This window comes from Telopea speciosissima, chromosome 4 (assembly GCF_018873765.1).
Source record: "Telopea speciosissima isolate NSW1024214 ecotype Mountain lineage chromosome 4, Tspe_v1, whole genome shotgun sequence".
Taxonomy (NCBI): Eukaryota; Viridiplantae; Streptophyta; class Magnoliopsida; order Proteales; family Proteaceae; genus Telopea; species Telopea speciosissima.
In genome coordinates, this window is record NC_057919.1 from 5,287,906 (window position 1) to 5,305,731 (window position 17,826).

The 17,826-nt window shown below is 41.8% G+C and overlaps 1 protein-coding gene across 1 annotated transcript in view; it reads right to left on the minus strand.

Annotated features, from left to right (window-relative positions):
- Window positions 1-17,826, minus strand: part of LOC122657304 (probable cadmium/zinc-transporting ATPase HMA1, chloroplastic) — an 82,545-nt gene that overhangs the window by 57,961 nt on the left and 6,758 nt on the right. The window contains exons 2-3 of the mRNA XM_043851957.1: window positions 15,571-15,721; window positions 15,299-15,483 (exon numbers count right to left, since the gene is read on the minus strand). Coding sequence (XP_043707892.1) covers window positions 15,299-15,483; window positions 15,571-15,721 — 336 coding nt within the window. The remainder of the gene's footprint in view (window positions 1-15,298; window positions 15,484-15,570; window positions 15,722-17,826) is intronic.

Here is a 17,826-nt window from a genome sequence, read left to right on the forward strand (position 1 = left end):
ATAGAAAACAGTGAAATTAAAATTACCAAATTACCCTTCAAACAACCGAGGAAAGCTCAGATTGGGGAAACCTCATAGTATAACTCTCATTAACAGCTCTCCTCTCCTCAATATCCTGCGCTGCGTTGCGTATAAAGTATTTTCAGTTCTCACCCCCATTCACCATCATCAGTCACCGCCTCACCGGTCACCAATGTCTACACTTTCGTGAATGAAAGACCCAACAACGATGGGGAAAACGAGAGACTTCTTTTCATGAACTTGAAAAAGATTCAAATTTGAAAAAGTTTCATCTCTCAAGTCTCAACCCAGAACCACCTTTCTAGAAACAAATGCTCGTGATTTCCTCTCTGAAAGGGTTTCAACTTTCAAGTTCACTATGATTTCAAACCAGGAATTGGATTCGTCATTGTTGATTTGATTTATTGGAGAAGATCGATTGGTTCAGAATGCAAACGTTTAATATTCAATTACAAGATTTCAGTTTTTCTTTTTCTTCAAATGCAGACTCAAATGAATTACTATTAATTCGGAATTACGTTTTCTCGCAGAAACTCCGATTCTGTGAAGAAGATCAAACAGCGTTAAATCTGCATTTTTTTTTAGATTTAATTTCTCTGGTTTTTTGGTGGCCGGTGGCGAAGATGGGAAAAGGAGAAAATAATGAGAGGGAGAAAAATTCGTCAGAGGAAGAGGAGTCTGAGGTGGAAGAGATCAAGGATGAGATCGATTCGTCAAACAGAAACCGATTATCCCTACTTTGGCACTCTTCTTCCTTGCCCAATTTGTTGTGTCATTGGCACCACCTTCGTTGTTAATGCCGTGGCTTGCGGTGGAGGTTCCAGGTTAGGGTTACATATAGGAGATAGGGTTTCAGTAAGGATTTGTGGTAAAAGTTAGGGCCTTTTTACCTGGCCGGTGGTATGCTCACAAGGGTGACTCCAATAATGCTTGCACATGGTTTCCTTCATCTTCTCCGGCGACTGCAACTCGCCACAGGCACTGGAGCAGTGGAGAGAGGAGAGTGGAGGGTGGAGGGCGGAGGGCGGAGTGTAGGAAAGGATAAATCTGTCACTTTAAAGGGTAGTTTAGGAATTTACAAAAAAATTAATCGATGACGTCATCACTAAACGGTGACTGACTAACGGACAGAACCTACTTGACAGAATGCCTCTGAAGAAATTCTAACTACAAGAGCTCAAGCTGCCACCTATTCTAGTCTTCCATCTTCTCCACCTGGCCAAGGTAGCCCTTCGGTTCTCGCCACCTCTCCAAATGGCCGCCTCCCTAGCTCCGCAAGCTACCCTGCCCCTCCTCTATCTTCTGGCCCCTCCAGAACTCCTAGCAGAGGAAGGGTAAAAGTGTGCCACCGCCGCAAACGACGTCGCCGCGACCACCCTGACTCTGTGTCTCCGCCTCGTAGGGAGGTCCCCTCGGTTCCTATGCCTGAGACTCCTCGGACCTCCTCCGACGCTCCGTTGCTGTCTGCAAACCAAGAAGATGCCTCAATCCTTAGTCCCCATTGGCTAGCTTCTCCAACTTTTTTGAACAAGGTTGATCCCATTGGTCAGTCAGTGCCCCAGGCGATTGAAGCGCCTCCTGCTCTTGCCCAGGGCTCCCTGCACAACAGTCCACCTTGCCAAGAGTTGATTTCTCCAAAGTTGTACCTGGAGCCTGCGAGAGATCCTCTCCAATCCAAGTTGCATCGAAGATGAGGGCTCTGCCATCTCTGGCCCCCTTTGTCGCAGATCCTAAAAGGGATCAGTCTCGACCTGCTCCCTGAAGCTCCTCTCTGTCTAGGCGCCTTGATCCGGACCGAGGTCTGATAGACAAAGGTCTTTCCCTTTTTAACCACCACGATCCCCCTTTGTCGTTGTCCAGATCCTACCTACCCCCTCTTCTACCTAACCCTTCTCCTCGTCTCGACATTCATCCTAACCCCGGTCCCACTTCTAACCCTGATCCCTCTTCTTTTCCTTTGACTTCCTTTAACCAACCCCCCTTCTCCTAACCTGGTCCAACCCCTCCCTAAACCGGGCCCATCTTATTTCACGTATAACCTCCCCATCTTAACCCCTCCAAACCACCTTTATCCCAACCTTACCCCAAACCATGACCTGCCCTCCTCTTCCCCCCTCACTCGACCAACCTCCACCATCACCAACACTGATACCAACCCCTCCCACCATCTTGCCTTAACTAACTTAACTACCAACTCCCCGACCCCTCTCCTTTACTGTAACTCCTTTTCCCCCTAACCTTGTCCGTTGAGTGCCCCTTCCCCCACCCCTTGCCTCCTCTTGTGAGTCTGGCAGCTCCCACACTGCCACTGTTATTGCCCGCCATCGTCCCAAACTCGCGTACTCCCACAGGAGGTACAAAAGTGTCCCCCCGAGGACTTCGTTGCCCTCCCCCCTGTAGTTTCCCATGTCTGCTGGCTTCTTCTGGAATGTCAGGGGTCTCAATTCTCTGGCCAAGCATCATGGCATTAGAGCCCTCATTAAGTCTTCTCATTCTTCCTTCTACGCCCTTCTTGAAATTCGCGTCCTCCAAGGCAATGCCTCTTGCATTACAGCATCCATTGCCCCCTCTTGATCCTTTTTATCCAATTACAACCATTCTCCTAATGGGCGTATTTGGATCCTTTGGGACCCCTCCAAGATCCACATCTCCATTTTTCACTCTTCCCCCCAGCTTATGCATCTCCTTCTCTCCATCCCTAATTCCTCCCTTTCCTTCTACCTCACGGTGGTTTACGCCTTCAAATGGAACTTGACCGTATTATGTAGTCCTAGACAGGTAGGAGACCTACTAGGAGCCAGATAACAGGATCAATAGCAAAAGGGGTTGCTGGTTCGAATGGACAGCACTAGGTTTTAGGTTAATTCTAGGATTTAGAATGGGAATTTGAGAATGGGTCTTATATGGTTTTAATGGGCAGGTCTAGGGGGTCAATAAGGTATAAAAATAATAGGATTTGGGAAGGTTTTAAAATTCTGCAATTCTGGACAGAATTGAGTTGCAGATTTTGGGTTTTAATGAAGTGGAGGAATGGAGGGGTTATAGTGGAGACTAAGGGCCAGGGCTAAGGTCAAGTGTGGGGAGTGGTGTGGGGGATATAGGCTGGAAGTAGGGTTCGAAAGTGATGGCTAAATCTGGAGTTATGGGGAAGTCCCAGTTGAGGTAGGAGTGCAAGTTTAATGAAGAATTAGGGTTTGATGGATGGAGGGGACTGTGGATTAGGTCTAAGGGAAAATAAAGGCTAGTAGAAGAAGGTTTAAAAACAAATAGCAGGTTCAAACTTACTGGACTGCAGAGAACGATGGCAGCAGCTTGATAACTTGAAGAAACCTCCCGATCTTCACGATGCAAGGAGTCGCAGGAGTCCACCCACCCTATTCACCTTGAGATCCACAAGGATATACACTCACAAAGAGCAGCAGCAATGGCAGCAAGCATAAAGCTAATTTTATTAATCAAATTCGTATGTAATGTTGGCCTTCCTTACAAACTTATATAGAAGACTCAAAAATAGACTTAGACACTAAAAAGGAATGGCCTAACCCTATCCCTAACCTATTAGGTAATTTAAACTGACTAGGAAACTAAAATACTAAAGGAAATAGACTCAAAACATGGCTGGATTTATAGATTCCTAATCTAGCCCAACTTACATCACATGACCAATTAAGTTGTCACATGACCACTTAACCAAGTCACATGATCACTTAAATTGAACCAATTGGATGCAACCAATTTGAACCGGTTCAATTAAAAAACATAAAAATAAACTAAGTATTGGGCTAATCCCGTATGCAACCTATATACCCATATTTTAGGCCCATAAAAGTGGTCTATTACATTAAAAACCCATGGGATCAAAGGCCCAACATGGATATAACCCAACCCTAGACTTATTCCTAATAAAAGAAGCCCAGTTTGGTGATAAATCTGCATCAACTCTCCCCAGCTTGAAAAAATTCGTCCTCGAATTTTGTAGTGATGAAGGGGAATCAACATGTGATCAGCGGCTTTGACCATCCCCAAACAGAATTCTGGTGAGGCAGGGACATTAGGAATAAAATCTTCAAGGCGTGGAGCTTTCTCTTCGAAGAACCATGGTGGCATAACAAACTCTATGTGTTCCTTTTCTGAATCAACAACAACTGTGAATGTTCTGTCCATAGAGTCTTCAGTGTTAGCAACCTTCTCATCTAATGCTTGAGACACAAGCTCCACCTCTTCAAGAACAACATCTTGAAGGTCATTCTTCTCCTGTGGAATCACCTCTTCATTTCCTGTTGTATCAGCACAAGGACTTAGGTTCTCTTGAATGAAACCCTTTTGGGGCAGCTCTCCGACTTGCTTCTTGAGCTCATCATGCTCTGTAGGACTCATTCTGTAGGCTGGGAGATTTGGTAAAATAGAACCAGGCACCAAATCAATTACATGCTGAATATTTCTCAGTGGGGGTAGCTCGTTTGGCAGCTCCTTTGACACTACATCAGAAAAATCACACAATAACTCCTTGATGGGCTGTGCTAACTTGACCTCAGGCTGGGCAGCAACTTGTTGTGTAATCACGTCTAGGATCAGACCTGAATCATGGCTGGTCTGCTCAAATTCCTTCTGTGGTACAGCTAAGACTTTACTCTCACAATTTGTGCCCTTCTGGTTGGTGCGCATAATTTGTCGTTTGCGCATCTTGGAGGGTAGATTAAAAGGATTTAGAATGATCTGTTGTCACATGACCACTTAACCAAGTCACATGATCACTTAAATTGAACCAATTGGATGCAACCAATATGAACCGGTTCAATTAAAAAACATAAAAATAAACTAAGTATTGGGCTAACCCCATATGCAACCTATATACCCATATTTTAGGCCCATGAAAGTGGCCTATTACATTAGAAACCCATGGGATCAAAGACCCAACATGTATGTAACCCAACCCTAGACTTATTCCTAATAAAAAAAGCCCAGTTTGGTGATAAATTTGCATCACCGTACCTCCCCATGGAATGATCTGGCTCTCCTTAAAGCCAGAATTGGGTCCCTTCCTTGGGGGGTGGGGGTAATCTGAGAAAATTGAAGGCCGCCCCCTTGATATCAATTCCATCAATGCCTTCAATGATTGTATTAAGCAGGTTGGTCTTGTTGATCTTAGATGGTTAGGGTCCCCCCCAACTTGGCACAACTGAAGGGGAGGTAATGACCGTATTGCTTACAAGCTGGATCGCTTCCTCATCAATGAAGCTTGGATTTCCACCTTCCCTCTTTCCCATGCCAATTTCCTTCTCCAAGGTCTGTCCGATCACAGCCCTTGCCATCTCCTTATCCAACAATATTCTTCCTTCGGCCCTAAGCTTTTCAAATTCTTCGACATTCCCATCATCTTTACCTCCCAACCATCCTTAAAGCCTGGAGCTCTCATGTTTCCTCCCCCTCCCTCCCTCTCATTGCTTTTACCAAAAAGCTCTGTCTGACCCATAGTTAGTAAATATGCGTATCCGAATGTTTCAATGAAAAAGTCGCCGTATTGAGTATAATACGTCAAAGTCTGATAAATACGCGGCTTTTATGATTTAAAGTATTATACACGAATAATACACGTATGATACGCATACAAATACGTTTATTTACCTTTTTTTTTTTAAATTATAGAGTTGATCTTAACCGTTATATCAATCTACCACAAACCCTCATCTTCTATTCTTCTCGGCTTCTCCAACGAAAGAATTCCATCCATCCATCATCCAACGGCTCTCAGTCTCCAGTCTCCGGCGGAACTCTCTGTCTCTTCTTCCTCTTCTTGCGTTCTTCAGGCCATTGATCAATTGCAGCATTCTTCTCATTCAAGACGTAGATTGCAGTCCATTACCCTCATCTTCTATTCTTCTCGGCTTCTCCAATGAAAGAATTCCATCGTCCAACGGCTCTCAGTCTCCAGTCTCCGACGGAACTCTTTGTCTCTTCTTCCTCTTCTTTCGTTCTTCAGGCCATCAATCGATTGCAGCGTTCTTCTTATTCAAGCCGCAGATTGCAGTCTATTTGTAAGTTTATGCTTTACCCTTTTTTAGCTTGTTTGTTTATATTAATTTTCCTGCACTGAAACAACGCTTTTAATTTTTAGCCATTTTCAAAAATTAAAACCAACAATTGAACAGCTGAACATACATTTAGAGAACTAGTAAAATACAAAACGTATATGTTTGAGGAAGGGGAAAACAGATTAAAGAAACAGAGGTCTGTTTTTGGACTTAAAGCCCAAAAACCTAGGAGGAAAGGAAATAATGAAACATAGAAGCAGTGATAACCCAAATGAAATCTTTGAGCAGAGACGCAGGAAAACCCGAAAACCCAGTCAGTAAATTATATAATGTGTGTGATTACAGCTCCATCCATTACCTTTCCTCATTCCAACAATTTCCAAGCATTCTCTGAGAACATTCTTAGTGTTAGTTTTTTATCCATTTTCGGTGGTGCATGTGTTTGATTTAGAGAGTTCAGACTCCATATTTGCTTTTGACCTCTGCTTTTCAACTTCAAGTCAATGGAAAATAAAAACAGAGGTCTCCACACACCAGTCACCAACTCACCACTGGTCTCTCTTTTGTCCGTCCTCTGTTTTCTGTGCGATTATGAACATGTACTTGAAGTATCGAAGAAATTACATGATCTTCATGGCCCCTACTGAGAATTACAGTAGGTGAACAGTCAATTGATCGAGTCCTCCACTAATGGCTTATGGGCCATCGTTAGTTTGACTCTGTTTCCCATCTACCGTGGACTTGCATTTATGCTCTCATCTGCTTGGTCCATGGAGATACCTCTTCTGTTTTCCCTTAATAGAGTCTTAAGGTTCTATGTTGTACTGTCACCGTTGCCAGTGAGTGAGAAGGGTTGTGAGCATTTCCATGGGAAATTGCTGCTGGCGACCTGTAAGACTTTCGCATGCTTCTACTTCTATGCTTTCCTCAGGCAAGCTTATTGATTCTTTTCCTAAAATTTTATAATTTAATGTATAATTTAATTGTTTTGCATTTCATTTCTTGTTTTGCTATTTTTGATTTAGAAAGGCAAGTTTTTGGAAAGTTGTACTTTGATAGTTGCATTTCCCTGTTTTCTGTTATTCTTCTTCAATTTCCTTTGCTTGCAGTACTTGAAGGTATGGATTTTTGACAAGTCTGAATTTGAGATAGCTTCATGGATTCACTTGATCCACTATGTCTTTCCATATTCAATTATTTACCCTTTGTCTATGATTTTAACTGTCCATATCATTATATATTTGTTTTTTATTTTTTATTTTTGTTTGTTTATTAGGACATTAAGGGAAAATGGTTAAACAAAGAGATCAATTATGGAAGTATGTGGAAGATTTAAAAAGGCGTTTCAAATGTAAATTTTGTAACAAGGAGTATGCAGGGGGTATTTCAAGAGTGAAATATCATTTAGCTTGCTTGAAGGGAAATGATGTTGGGATATGCAGCAATGTGCCTAATGATGTCCATGCTGAGGCACTCCGTGCATTAAGTAATAAGAAAGCGAAGACTGGGGAAAGTTCCACTGCATGTAATGTTGGAACTTCACAAAACCCCCTAGATAGTAGAGAACATATAGGTCAGTCTTCAAGTCTTCAACAACCAAGTGTAGATGGAATGTTTAAACAGAAAAGCAAGGATGAAGTTGATGATGATTTAGCTCGTTGTTTCTTTTTGAATAATATTTCCTTCAATGTTATTCAAACTCCTAGTTTCATTCAGATGATACGTTCTACTTGTTGTTATGGTCCAAGTTATGCCATACCTAGTTATTCTACATTGATGACCAAATTGGTACAAAGGGCGAGGAAGGGTATTGAAGGATATGTTGCTTCAGTTAAGGAGTCATGGTCTACTACAGGATGCACTATTATGTCTGACATATGGACTGATATGAAAGAGCATTCTTTCATTAATGTTATTGCATATTCACCCAAGGGGGCTGTTTTCCTCAACTCTTTTGAGTGCTCTAATTCTTCTAAGACTGGACTATTTCTTAGAGATATACTTAAGCCTATAATAGAGGAAATTGGAGCAGAGAAAGTTGTTCAACTTATCTCAGATAACGCTTCCAACTATGGGGTTGCAATCTCTTTGATTATGGAGAAATATCCTCACATTCATAGGATAAGGTGTGCAGCACATGGAGTGCAATTACTATTGAAGGACATTGATGCACAAATTCCATGGGTAAAAGAAGTATTTGACAAGGCAAAGTTGGTTGTTGGTTTTATGTATAAGCATGGGACTGTTTTAGCCTTAATGAGGGAAAGAGGCAAAGAATTGAAAAAACCTTGCAAGACCAGATTTGCCTCTAATTTTTTTATGCGTAAATCTATTCTTGATGTTGAGGATTTGTTGAGAGTTATGGTTGCATCAGCAGAATGGAGGATCAACAGGCACTGCAGGTCTGATTTGGGCGCAATGGTAACTCAAATAATTCAGAGTACAGAGTTTTGGTTGAATGCAAAAAATGTGTTGTCCATTTTAGAACCTCTTATCATAGTCCTTTCTTTGCCAAGTTGATGGTGATAGAGCTACAAGTCCATTTTTGTATGAAGCTATGGAAAGGACAAGGAATACCATCATAGATCGTTGCAACAGAGATTCATCGAAGTACAAGAGGCTATTGCAATTGTTTGACAGTAGAAAAGAAGCAAACATAATTCATCCTGTGCACGTGATGGCAGCTTTTTTGAATCCTTTCTTTATGTATGATGGAAAATTTTCATACTACCAAAATGATGTGCAACAAGCAGTTATCTATATCATAAAGACTATGGTTTCTCCAGATGACAAGAGACAATTTGCAAATGAGTTCAGAAATTATTATGAGAAAGAAGAAAAGCTATTTCATGAACTCTCTTTATTAATGGTTGATTGCCATCCACGTAAGTAAAAAAAATTTGATAATTTTTGTTATATTCTTATTTTATTTCTTCTTTATTTTTCTAAATTTGATAATGAATTTGTTCTTTATTATTTCCTTACATACTTTTATGTTTGTAGGTTCATGGTGGACTATGCATGGAAGTTGTGTTCCCTTGCTTCAAAAGATAGCTATTTGCATTTTGAGTCAACCTTATAGTTCATCATCATGTGAGAGAAACTGGAGTGCTTTTGAAGCTGCGCAAACCAAAAAGAGAAACAAGCTTTCTCCTGAGATGTTGCAAGATTTGATTTATGTAAGGATGAATAACCTTATGAAACTCAAATCAAAGGAAATTAAGAGATTCAGCAAGGACTCAATTGTGTTAGATAAACTTCTTGAGATTCCAATTAATGAAGATGATGATAGAGTTGGACTTGAAGATGAGGGGGATACAATGGTGGAAGATGATCAGACATGGCTTGATAGAGAGCTTGGGCTTGGATCTGCATTTAATTCTACTGAACCTTATAGTACTCCAATCTATAGTGGCAATTTAAGTCAGCTGCGTACTATTGTCACACCTTTCACATATGAATCAGAGACACAAGCACCATCAGATTGAGGACCAATTGATGCTTTGTTTTCTTTATGACATGAACTATGTTTTATAGATGTTTTCTTTATGACACGAACTATGTTTTATGGATTGCATAGGATAATTTGATGGATGATCTATACATTTTATTGTAATAGATATATTGTGGGATTTTCATGGTTCTATAACACATAATGTGTTATTTTTGTCTTTGATGTTTTGATTTATTTGGTAGAGTATCTGTAAGACTTTGATATAAGCAATATTCATTTCAATCATCCCTTTTGATGACCATTCTAATCCATACAATAAAGAATGTAATGAATCTAGGCTTGTTAACCAATCAAACTATATATTTAGGCACATTAGTAAATGCTATTATTGTGTTTTTTAGGTGTACATGTCCATTGCATAGTGAATATATGCCCGTATTTTTGCTCCCGGATTTCTACAGAGCAACCGTATTATATACGTATTATACACGTACCGTATTATTGTCGTAGCGTTTTATTGCGCCGGATTTTTTGAAAACGTATTATTGCCGTACAGTCCATTTGACTGCCGTACGTATCCGTTCTCGTATTGTTGCCGTTCCCGAACTTACTATGGTCTGACCAAATCTGCCCCCAAAATCTGGAACTCCTCCACCTTTGGCAATATCCCTTCTCGCGTCTCCTCTTATCGATCCGACCTGGCCAGTGTGCAATCCCGCCTTCTATCAGATCCGCTCAACCCCTCGCTGGCTGTGGAGGAGAAAAAGCTTTCTTCCCTTGCTTCTCAAGAAGAAAGCTTCCTCCGCTAGAAATCCCATATGAAGTGGCTGGAGCTTGGTGATTCAAACACGGCTTTCTTCCACCGATCTTTAAAAGCCAGATTGAACTCCAATTCTATCACCCTGCTCATTGCTAGCAATGGATCCCAGCTTACCTCTGTCCTCGACATCAAGTCTGAGGCTGCTTCCTTTTTCTCCTCCCTCTTTAACCCTCCCCTTCCCCCCTCTCCTCTTCCCCCTGGCCTAGTCGCCCCCCTTCCTTGGCTAGCTCTCTCCTTGCCATCCCTTCGGATGACAAGATTTCAAAGGCTATCCTGTCCCATAAATCCAACAAAGCCCCGGGCCCTGATGGGTTCAACTTGGATTTTTTCCTTAGCTGCTGGGATCATATCAAAGAGGACCTCTTCAAAGCTGTTCGCAGCTTCTTTAATCCCAGCCAGCTTGCCCTGGTCAATCAAACTTTTCTTTGCCTCATCTCTTAAAAAGATGGAGCATCCTCTCTGTCTTACTTCAGACCTATCTCTCTTTGCAATCTTCTATACAAGTTCATTGCTAAGATCTTGGCTAACAGAATCCAGTTAGTCATCCCTTCTTTGGTCAACCCCAACCAATCTGCATTCATTTCTGGCAGGAGCATTGTGGATAACATCATCCTCTGCTCTAAAATAGTGCATGGTTTTGACCGAAAATCCCACTCGCCCACTGCCCTTATGAAGATCGACCTTCACAAAGCTTTTGATTCCCTCCGATGGGACTTCATCTGCGATGTGCTTTCCCAGATGGGCTTTCCCCCGGTTTTCATCAGATGGATTTTCGCCTGCATCTCCTCCCCCTTATTATAAGTCATCGTCAATGGTTCCCCCGCTGGCTTTTTCCACTCTCAAGTTGGGATTCGCCAAGGTTGACCCTCTCCTTTCCTCTTCTCTCTGACCCTGGAAGTCCTTTCGAGGAGCATCCAAGCCAAACCTGATCTTCACCTTATCTCCCCTATTCCCAAATGCAAGCATCTCAATCTTACCCACCTGGCCTTTGTGGACGATTTAATGATCTTCTCCACAGCCTCCCCCTCTTCTATATCTGCCATCATGTCCTCCCTTCACCTCTTCGAAAGTCTCTCCGGTCTCAAGATCAACCTTCTTAAATCCAAGCTCTTCCTCTCTGGTACCTCAGACTCCGATAGAGACACCCTCCTGCGCTTGACGGACTTTTCCCTGGGCTCCCTCCCAGTGAAATACCTAGGCCTCCCCCTCATCCCTGCTAGGCTCTCCAGTCACCACTGCACCCCCATGCTCGATAATATCTGCAAGCATCTCCAGCTCTGGAAAGGCAAACTTCTTTCCTATGCTAGTAGGCCTGAATGCATCAGATCGGTTCTCTAATCATCTTTATATTTATTGGTGTGGAATCTTTGGCCTTCCAAAAACCACCATTAAAGCCATCAAGAACCTCTTCTGTGCTTTCCTTTGGAAAGGGAAGGAAACCTCCAAATTCCTCCATCCAGTCAGCTGGAAATCCATCTGCCTTCCCAAATCTAAAGGAGGCCTCGGCATCCGCCGTATCCGAGACGCCAATATTGTGGGTATTCTGAAGCTTATTTGAAAAATCTCCTCTAAGCATGACTCCATCTGGGTACATTGGGTTTACTCCCATCTCCTCAAAAATGACTCCATTTGGACCGTCCCCACCCCTTCGGATTCCTCCTAGGTCTGGCGCAAAATCCTCCATCTCCGCCCTTTGGCTCTTAGAGCCACTTCCTCTTCTATCGCTGATGGATCCTCCATCTCCCTTCGACCCCTGGCATCTTAATGGGTTCGTTTATAATTTCTTTGGAGCTAGATCAATTTACTCCTCTGGCATCCCCAAGTCTGCCCCCCTCTCCTCCATTATCTCTCAAGGTTCCTGGTCTCCCCCTCCCCCCTTCCCCCATCCTCTCCCAGATCTAGCACTCCCTTCCCCCCTCCCCCCCACCTTCTCATGTGAACAAGGTTATTTGGCTCCCCTCCCTCAATGGCCTTTTTAGCTTTAGATCTGTCAGGAATTTTTTTAGGACTCATGCCCCTACCGTCCTCTGGCACAAGCTAGTCTGGTTCAAAGGTCACACCCCTCACCATAGCTTCTTGGCCTGGAGAACCCTCAACCTTTGCCTTCCCACCCAAGCCTTCCTCCTCCACCGCAAAATCCATGTTTCCCCTTCTTGCATCCTTTGTTGGAGCGGTCCCGAAGAAATTGACCACCTCTTCTTTGCTTGCCACTTTTCCTCTACCATATTGAAAAAAGCTCTATCGTTTATTTGGCCTCGCAACAGGAGACCTCTCCCCTTTACTAGAGAGTGGCTCTGGCTGGTCATGACTTACCCTGGCTGTTCTATCTGCAACACTGTTGGCAAGCTTGTGTTTGGCGCTGCTCTCTACCACATTTGGATGGAGAGGAACCTTACGAGATGGACCTCCAACTCCCGGTCTTTCGACTTGAATTGGAAAGCCATCTCTTCAGATGTTTCCTTGAAGCTTAGTTTACTTCCCCAAAAGTACTTTTATGACACCCCTATGAACAGGCATATTGTTGATTCCTGGGGTTTAAATAGTGCTCTTTTATGGCCCCAGCCCCCCTCTTAGTTTTGTCTAGGGCCTGTATCTTTCTTCCCCCCCCCCCCTTTCCCTCGCTTTGGTAATAGATTTTTTATTCACCAAAAAAAATTGTTTGAAAAAAGGGGGATAGTAAGAAACGGGCAAGAGTCTGAGGGTGTCCAAGGAATTAAAAGGTGAACTATGGAATCAGCCAGATACCATGCTAATACAAAAGTAGCAAAAATTACTTCTCTTGTTTTTCTCTTTTGGTAACTAGTTGTACAATTTCCTTGGGGGGCTTGTTATATTCTTGTTGTAGCACAGGCTGGATTGTATATGATTTACCACATGCATGCAGAGAACTCTGGCGGCCTCACCCCACGCCCCGGGCTCATGCCATTGGCCAACTAATAACAAACAGAGAGAGTCTCAATGCTTTTTTAGGTATGTTTATGTTGGTCCACTGAAGTGTGTGGAGTGTTGTTGTCATTGTTGGCAACGTATTCAGTCATATTGGTATTGTGGCAGCAGCTATTGGTGGTTTGGTAGAGCTGGAATGGTTAAACGGGCTTCTACACAGCATCAAGGGCAGTTTGGTCATTTGGCAAAGTTATAGCGGCATCCGAGCATGGAGGATGACTATTGGCAATATATATGGTCCCTAAGAAGTGTTTGTCAAAGGCCCGAAGCAGCAGGTGAAGGTTTCGTACATCAAAAGTTGTGATTTCATAGGATCGCACAGTGGGGTCCACTTGGAAGCTATTTTTGGAAGTGATAATGGCAGAACTGGGCTAAACACTCTTCATAAGAAATGTAGCTCGTTGAATCATGGTTACAACGCAATTTGTTTCACCTCTTTTCAATGTCAAACGAGGAAGTTTTGGAGTTTTTCGTGTCGTTGTGCGAAAATGGAGCAAATCTGGAGAGGGACGTTTTCTCTCTTACTTAGCCAAAATTTTTGGCTTAAATTTAACGACCATTCTGTAGACAGACATGTCCCTTTAATTTGATAAAGTTCCAAAATCTCCATGAGCTTCGGATCAGCTTCAAGTGCTTAGATCCCTCTTGGACGTCACGGATTGATGCAAGATTCTTTTTCAAGAAGAAAGGAAGAAAGAAAGGAAATAAGGGATTTGGTAGTGGAGTGTGACATCAACATGACATCACCTATTATTCTAACGTAGATGGTCTTGTGAAATTCTCTGACACGTGTCCTTATTACACATGTTTTTGTCACAAAGAATCTAGTTATTTACGATTCTACCACTGGTTACTTGTTTTGGAGCATCCAATTTTCAAAGGCCGTATCTTGCCCATCTGGAGTCCAAATGGGACGATTTTTTTTTTTTCTAAATTGGGTATTTTTTCAAGAGGAAGCCATTGGAAGTAGTTGCAGCATCGTCTGAGCACAGAAAGTCGATGATATCACTGTTTTATGCTCGATGACTCCGTATTGAAGATGGTTTGAGCAGTAGAGCGTACACAGACACGATTTCTATGCATCAGAGGCTTCATGATTGCTGAATTACTCTACAAGAGGTAATTATCGATTGTAAATCCCCATTGTGAGTTTCTAGGTTGCATGTTTAGTTGAAAAAAACCTAGTTTGATTGTAAGCCAATATTGGCCATTGTATTGGGGGATTTAATTCTGTTATTTGCAATTAATTATTGTAACTCTGTCAAGTAGGGGGCTTGTACAGAGATTGGGGTAGTTGCCCTCTTTTGTGTGGTTGCACAAACTGAAGCAGGGATTGGGAGTTCCTGGGTGGTTGTAGCCATCAAAATTTGAGTAGTGTATTGAGGAAATACAAAACCCTATACGGGTATTCCTCCGTGGATGTAGGCACTCTGGCCAAACCACGTATATCTGGTGTTCTGTCTCGCACTTATTTTCAACATATATTTGAAGTGTGTGTTGTGCAAAGTGGAGGGACACTGTCTGGTAGACCCAGCCACGTTGTGGTGTGTGGTGGACGTGTCTGTGTGTGATTGGTAATTACGAGACTGCCCCAGCCAATCTTGAATTGTAATTGAAAAAACATCACCAGTGCAGTATCTGTTAGAGATTGGAAGAAAGTTTTTGTTGACCCTGATTCACCCCCCTTCTTAGTGTCAACCTGAGTTTATCAGTTTACCAGATTCCTGAGGTCATGATTGCAGCTGGATCGATTTTCTTTTTATTTCTTTTTTATATCGCTCATTTTTTCTTCCAATGGTGAATCAATACTCCGTCACCATAACCCAGACCATAACTTTTTCCCGTAATACAAAACTCTTCCCCATTTTCTCTTCATCCTAAATTCTTAATCCCACAGCCTAATAATTCTAAAGAGAAAGAAGCTCACCTTTAGGTAGCATGTTTTAACAACCAGAATTTTGACCATACGATTGGAAGTAATGGACAAATTATCAATTATCAAAAAATAGAACTTCACACACAGACCTCACCAGCTCTGACCAACATGTATGAACCCACTTCTACATCATGCACAGCAACTCTTTTGTACATCAAATCAGAGAAATGAGGTGGTTTGTCACCATCCACTTCCAGTACAAGAGCGAAATCCGGATGGTTCTCCTTCAACTCTTTAACATCAATCATTGAGCGGCTTGTGAAATACTCTTCCGCTGTATACAAAGCACATAAGACAACAAATCTTTAGTCTTCTTGTAGAAATGAAATTGCATTCAGATGAATAAGCTTGAGATGTTTACCAATATGGGCCAGATTAAACATTGCAAGAAGTAAGCCTCCTTCCAAGGCATTCCCCATAAATACTGATGCAAAGGCAGCAAGAGCCATGAGGACATGAATATTTACTTTTCCAGCAGTAATATCAATTAGAGCATCAAGTGCTGATGAAACCTGATCAAGTATGATGGCAAGTGGTTAAAAAATACAGTCAAATAAAATGCCCAAATCCAATCATGGAAGAGAATGAACTGCCTAAACTTATAAAAAAGGGCAAAAGATAATACATGCATTCAAATATATTATCTATGGACAGAATGTGCCAGCAAAAATTTAGAGTATAGAGAGAAATACTAATTTATCATCTTATCATTCATTACAGGACTTATTGAACAGTCTTTCTTTGTATACAAATCTAAATTGCCATTTTTTATTGGATCTATGATACAAAACCCTCTGGCCAATCAGACCACAAGGAATTTTAAACCTTAGGGAACTAGAAATGATTGAATTTGTTTAAACCACGTAAGCATCTAGTATCATGTCTCAAAATCTCATAGCAAGAGGGAAACAATCAATAGGTTTTTCTAACTTGATCAATGTTGTTACTGCTTTCTTATTAATTGAATAACTGGATTTTGTACAATTGTGTTTAGAATCTGTTATCAATGTTGGCTGATTACTGAGCCCTTAGCTGCAAGATTGGCTGCAGGAAGCTGAAATCACTTCAATCAATAATACTAATAATAATAATATATAATAACAATACTATCTAGAAATTTAGAGTCAAAAATCTGTATAATATTCATAGTGACACAACAACTAAATCATTTTCAGCCGACGAGATTCAGGCACTAGATTATTGGACTCTAGGATAGATATCAAAGGTCAAACCGCCAGCTTTTAACTGGCGCATATTAGTAACTCTTAAGATTCCAAAGTAGGATTGTTGGAACACCATTTTAAACCCAACTCACAAGAATTAGGGTTTTGCAGAATCACTTAAAGGGGAAAGATTTAATCTTGACACGGAAACCAGGTTTCAAAGTTGACTTAAAAGATGTTAGGTCATAGGTTCTGAAAGAAATAGGGTTTTGAGATATCGGTTTCAAAGTTGACATGAGAGATGTTAGGTCATAGGTCTCGAAAGCTTATGATACTGGAAAAGATGAATGAGCAGATAAAAGTGGAAGTTGAGAGAGGATTTCTCACATCAAATTGATGGTTCAGTAAGAGGTAACAAGGATTTCCAGCATTAAGGAAGGCTGTCGACAAGGGATGTAGCTAGGGTTTTGTAGTGGAATTGATACAGATGATGAAAGAAAGAAAGGAATGACTGTTTGTCAGAATTGATAAGGAGCTTAAAGGTAGTTCTGGCTTGAGAGTTCTGGTTCAATAGGAAGAACAAGGATCTCCGGTTCTGGTTTGAGAGTCATCCTACAAGCTCTCCGCCTCCTCTCCTCTCTTTGGAACCCTAGGTTACAAAGGGGTTCCAAGGAAGGGCTGCTATGTGAAAACATTAAAGGGATCATGCCATATGTCTTGATGAAGACTATGGAAGCACCAAGATAGGTATTCATGTGAAGATTTGGCTGTTTGAAGCTCAAATCAACTAGGGACAGTTCAAACTGGGTTACCACCATAGTTCGAGAACTCGCGAGATCTCGACCAAGATCTTGGTTTTCTGGGAGGTCGAGACGAGATGCCATACGAATTGAAAAAGTGCAACAACTCAAGCGAGATCTCGATCCAAACTGCTTTATATGAGTGCCAGATCTCGAGATCTCAGTGGGAAATCTTGGTATACAGACCACCTATCTATGCAAACCTTGGTATACAGACACTTATTTATGCCAGAAACCAGGACAGACACTTATTTATGCCTAATATCATTTAAGTAAACCCAAGGGGTGGCTTTCAATCCCACAAGGCCTCGGTTACTAAAGAGGTGAGTTGGGGGAGCACAACTCATCCTCCTGAAAGCTGCCAGGTACCGCCAAATTTGTATTTTTGCCCTACATTTTGCTCGAAATACTTTGTATGGTGAGTTTGGTTGCTATTGGTTGGTGAGTTACATCATTTGGGACTTATATGTTGTCATGGAATGAAGTTAAATCGGGAAGGGTGTATGTGAGTTGGTTTTCTTCAAGTTTTTTATGGTTACCTACTTGCTGGAATTTTATTTTGCGTATTGAGAAGAATTGTTTGGGTAGAGTGTACTCCCCATTTGGTTTGGGTATCATCCCCACTTTCTATGTGTGTTCCTACATTATGTCAGA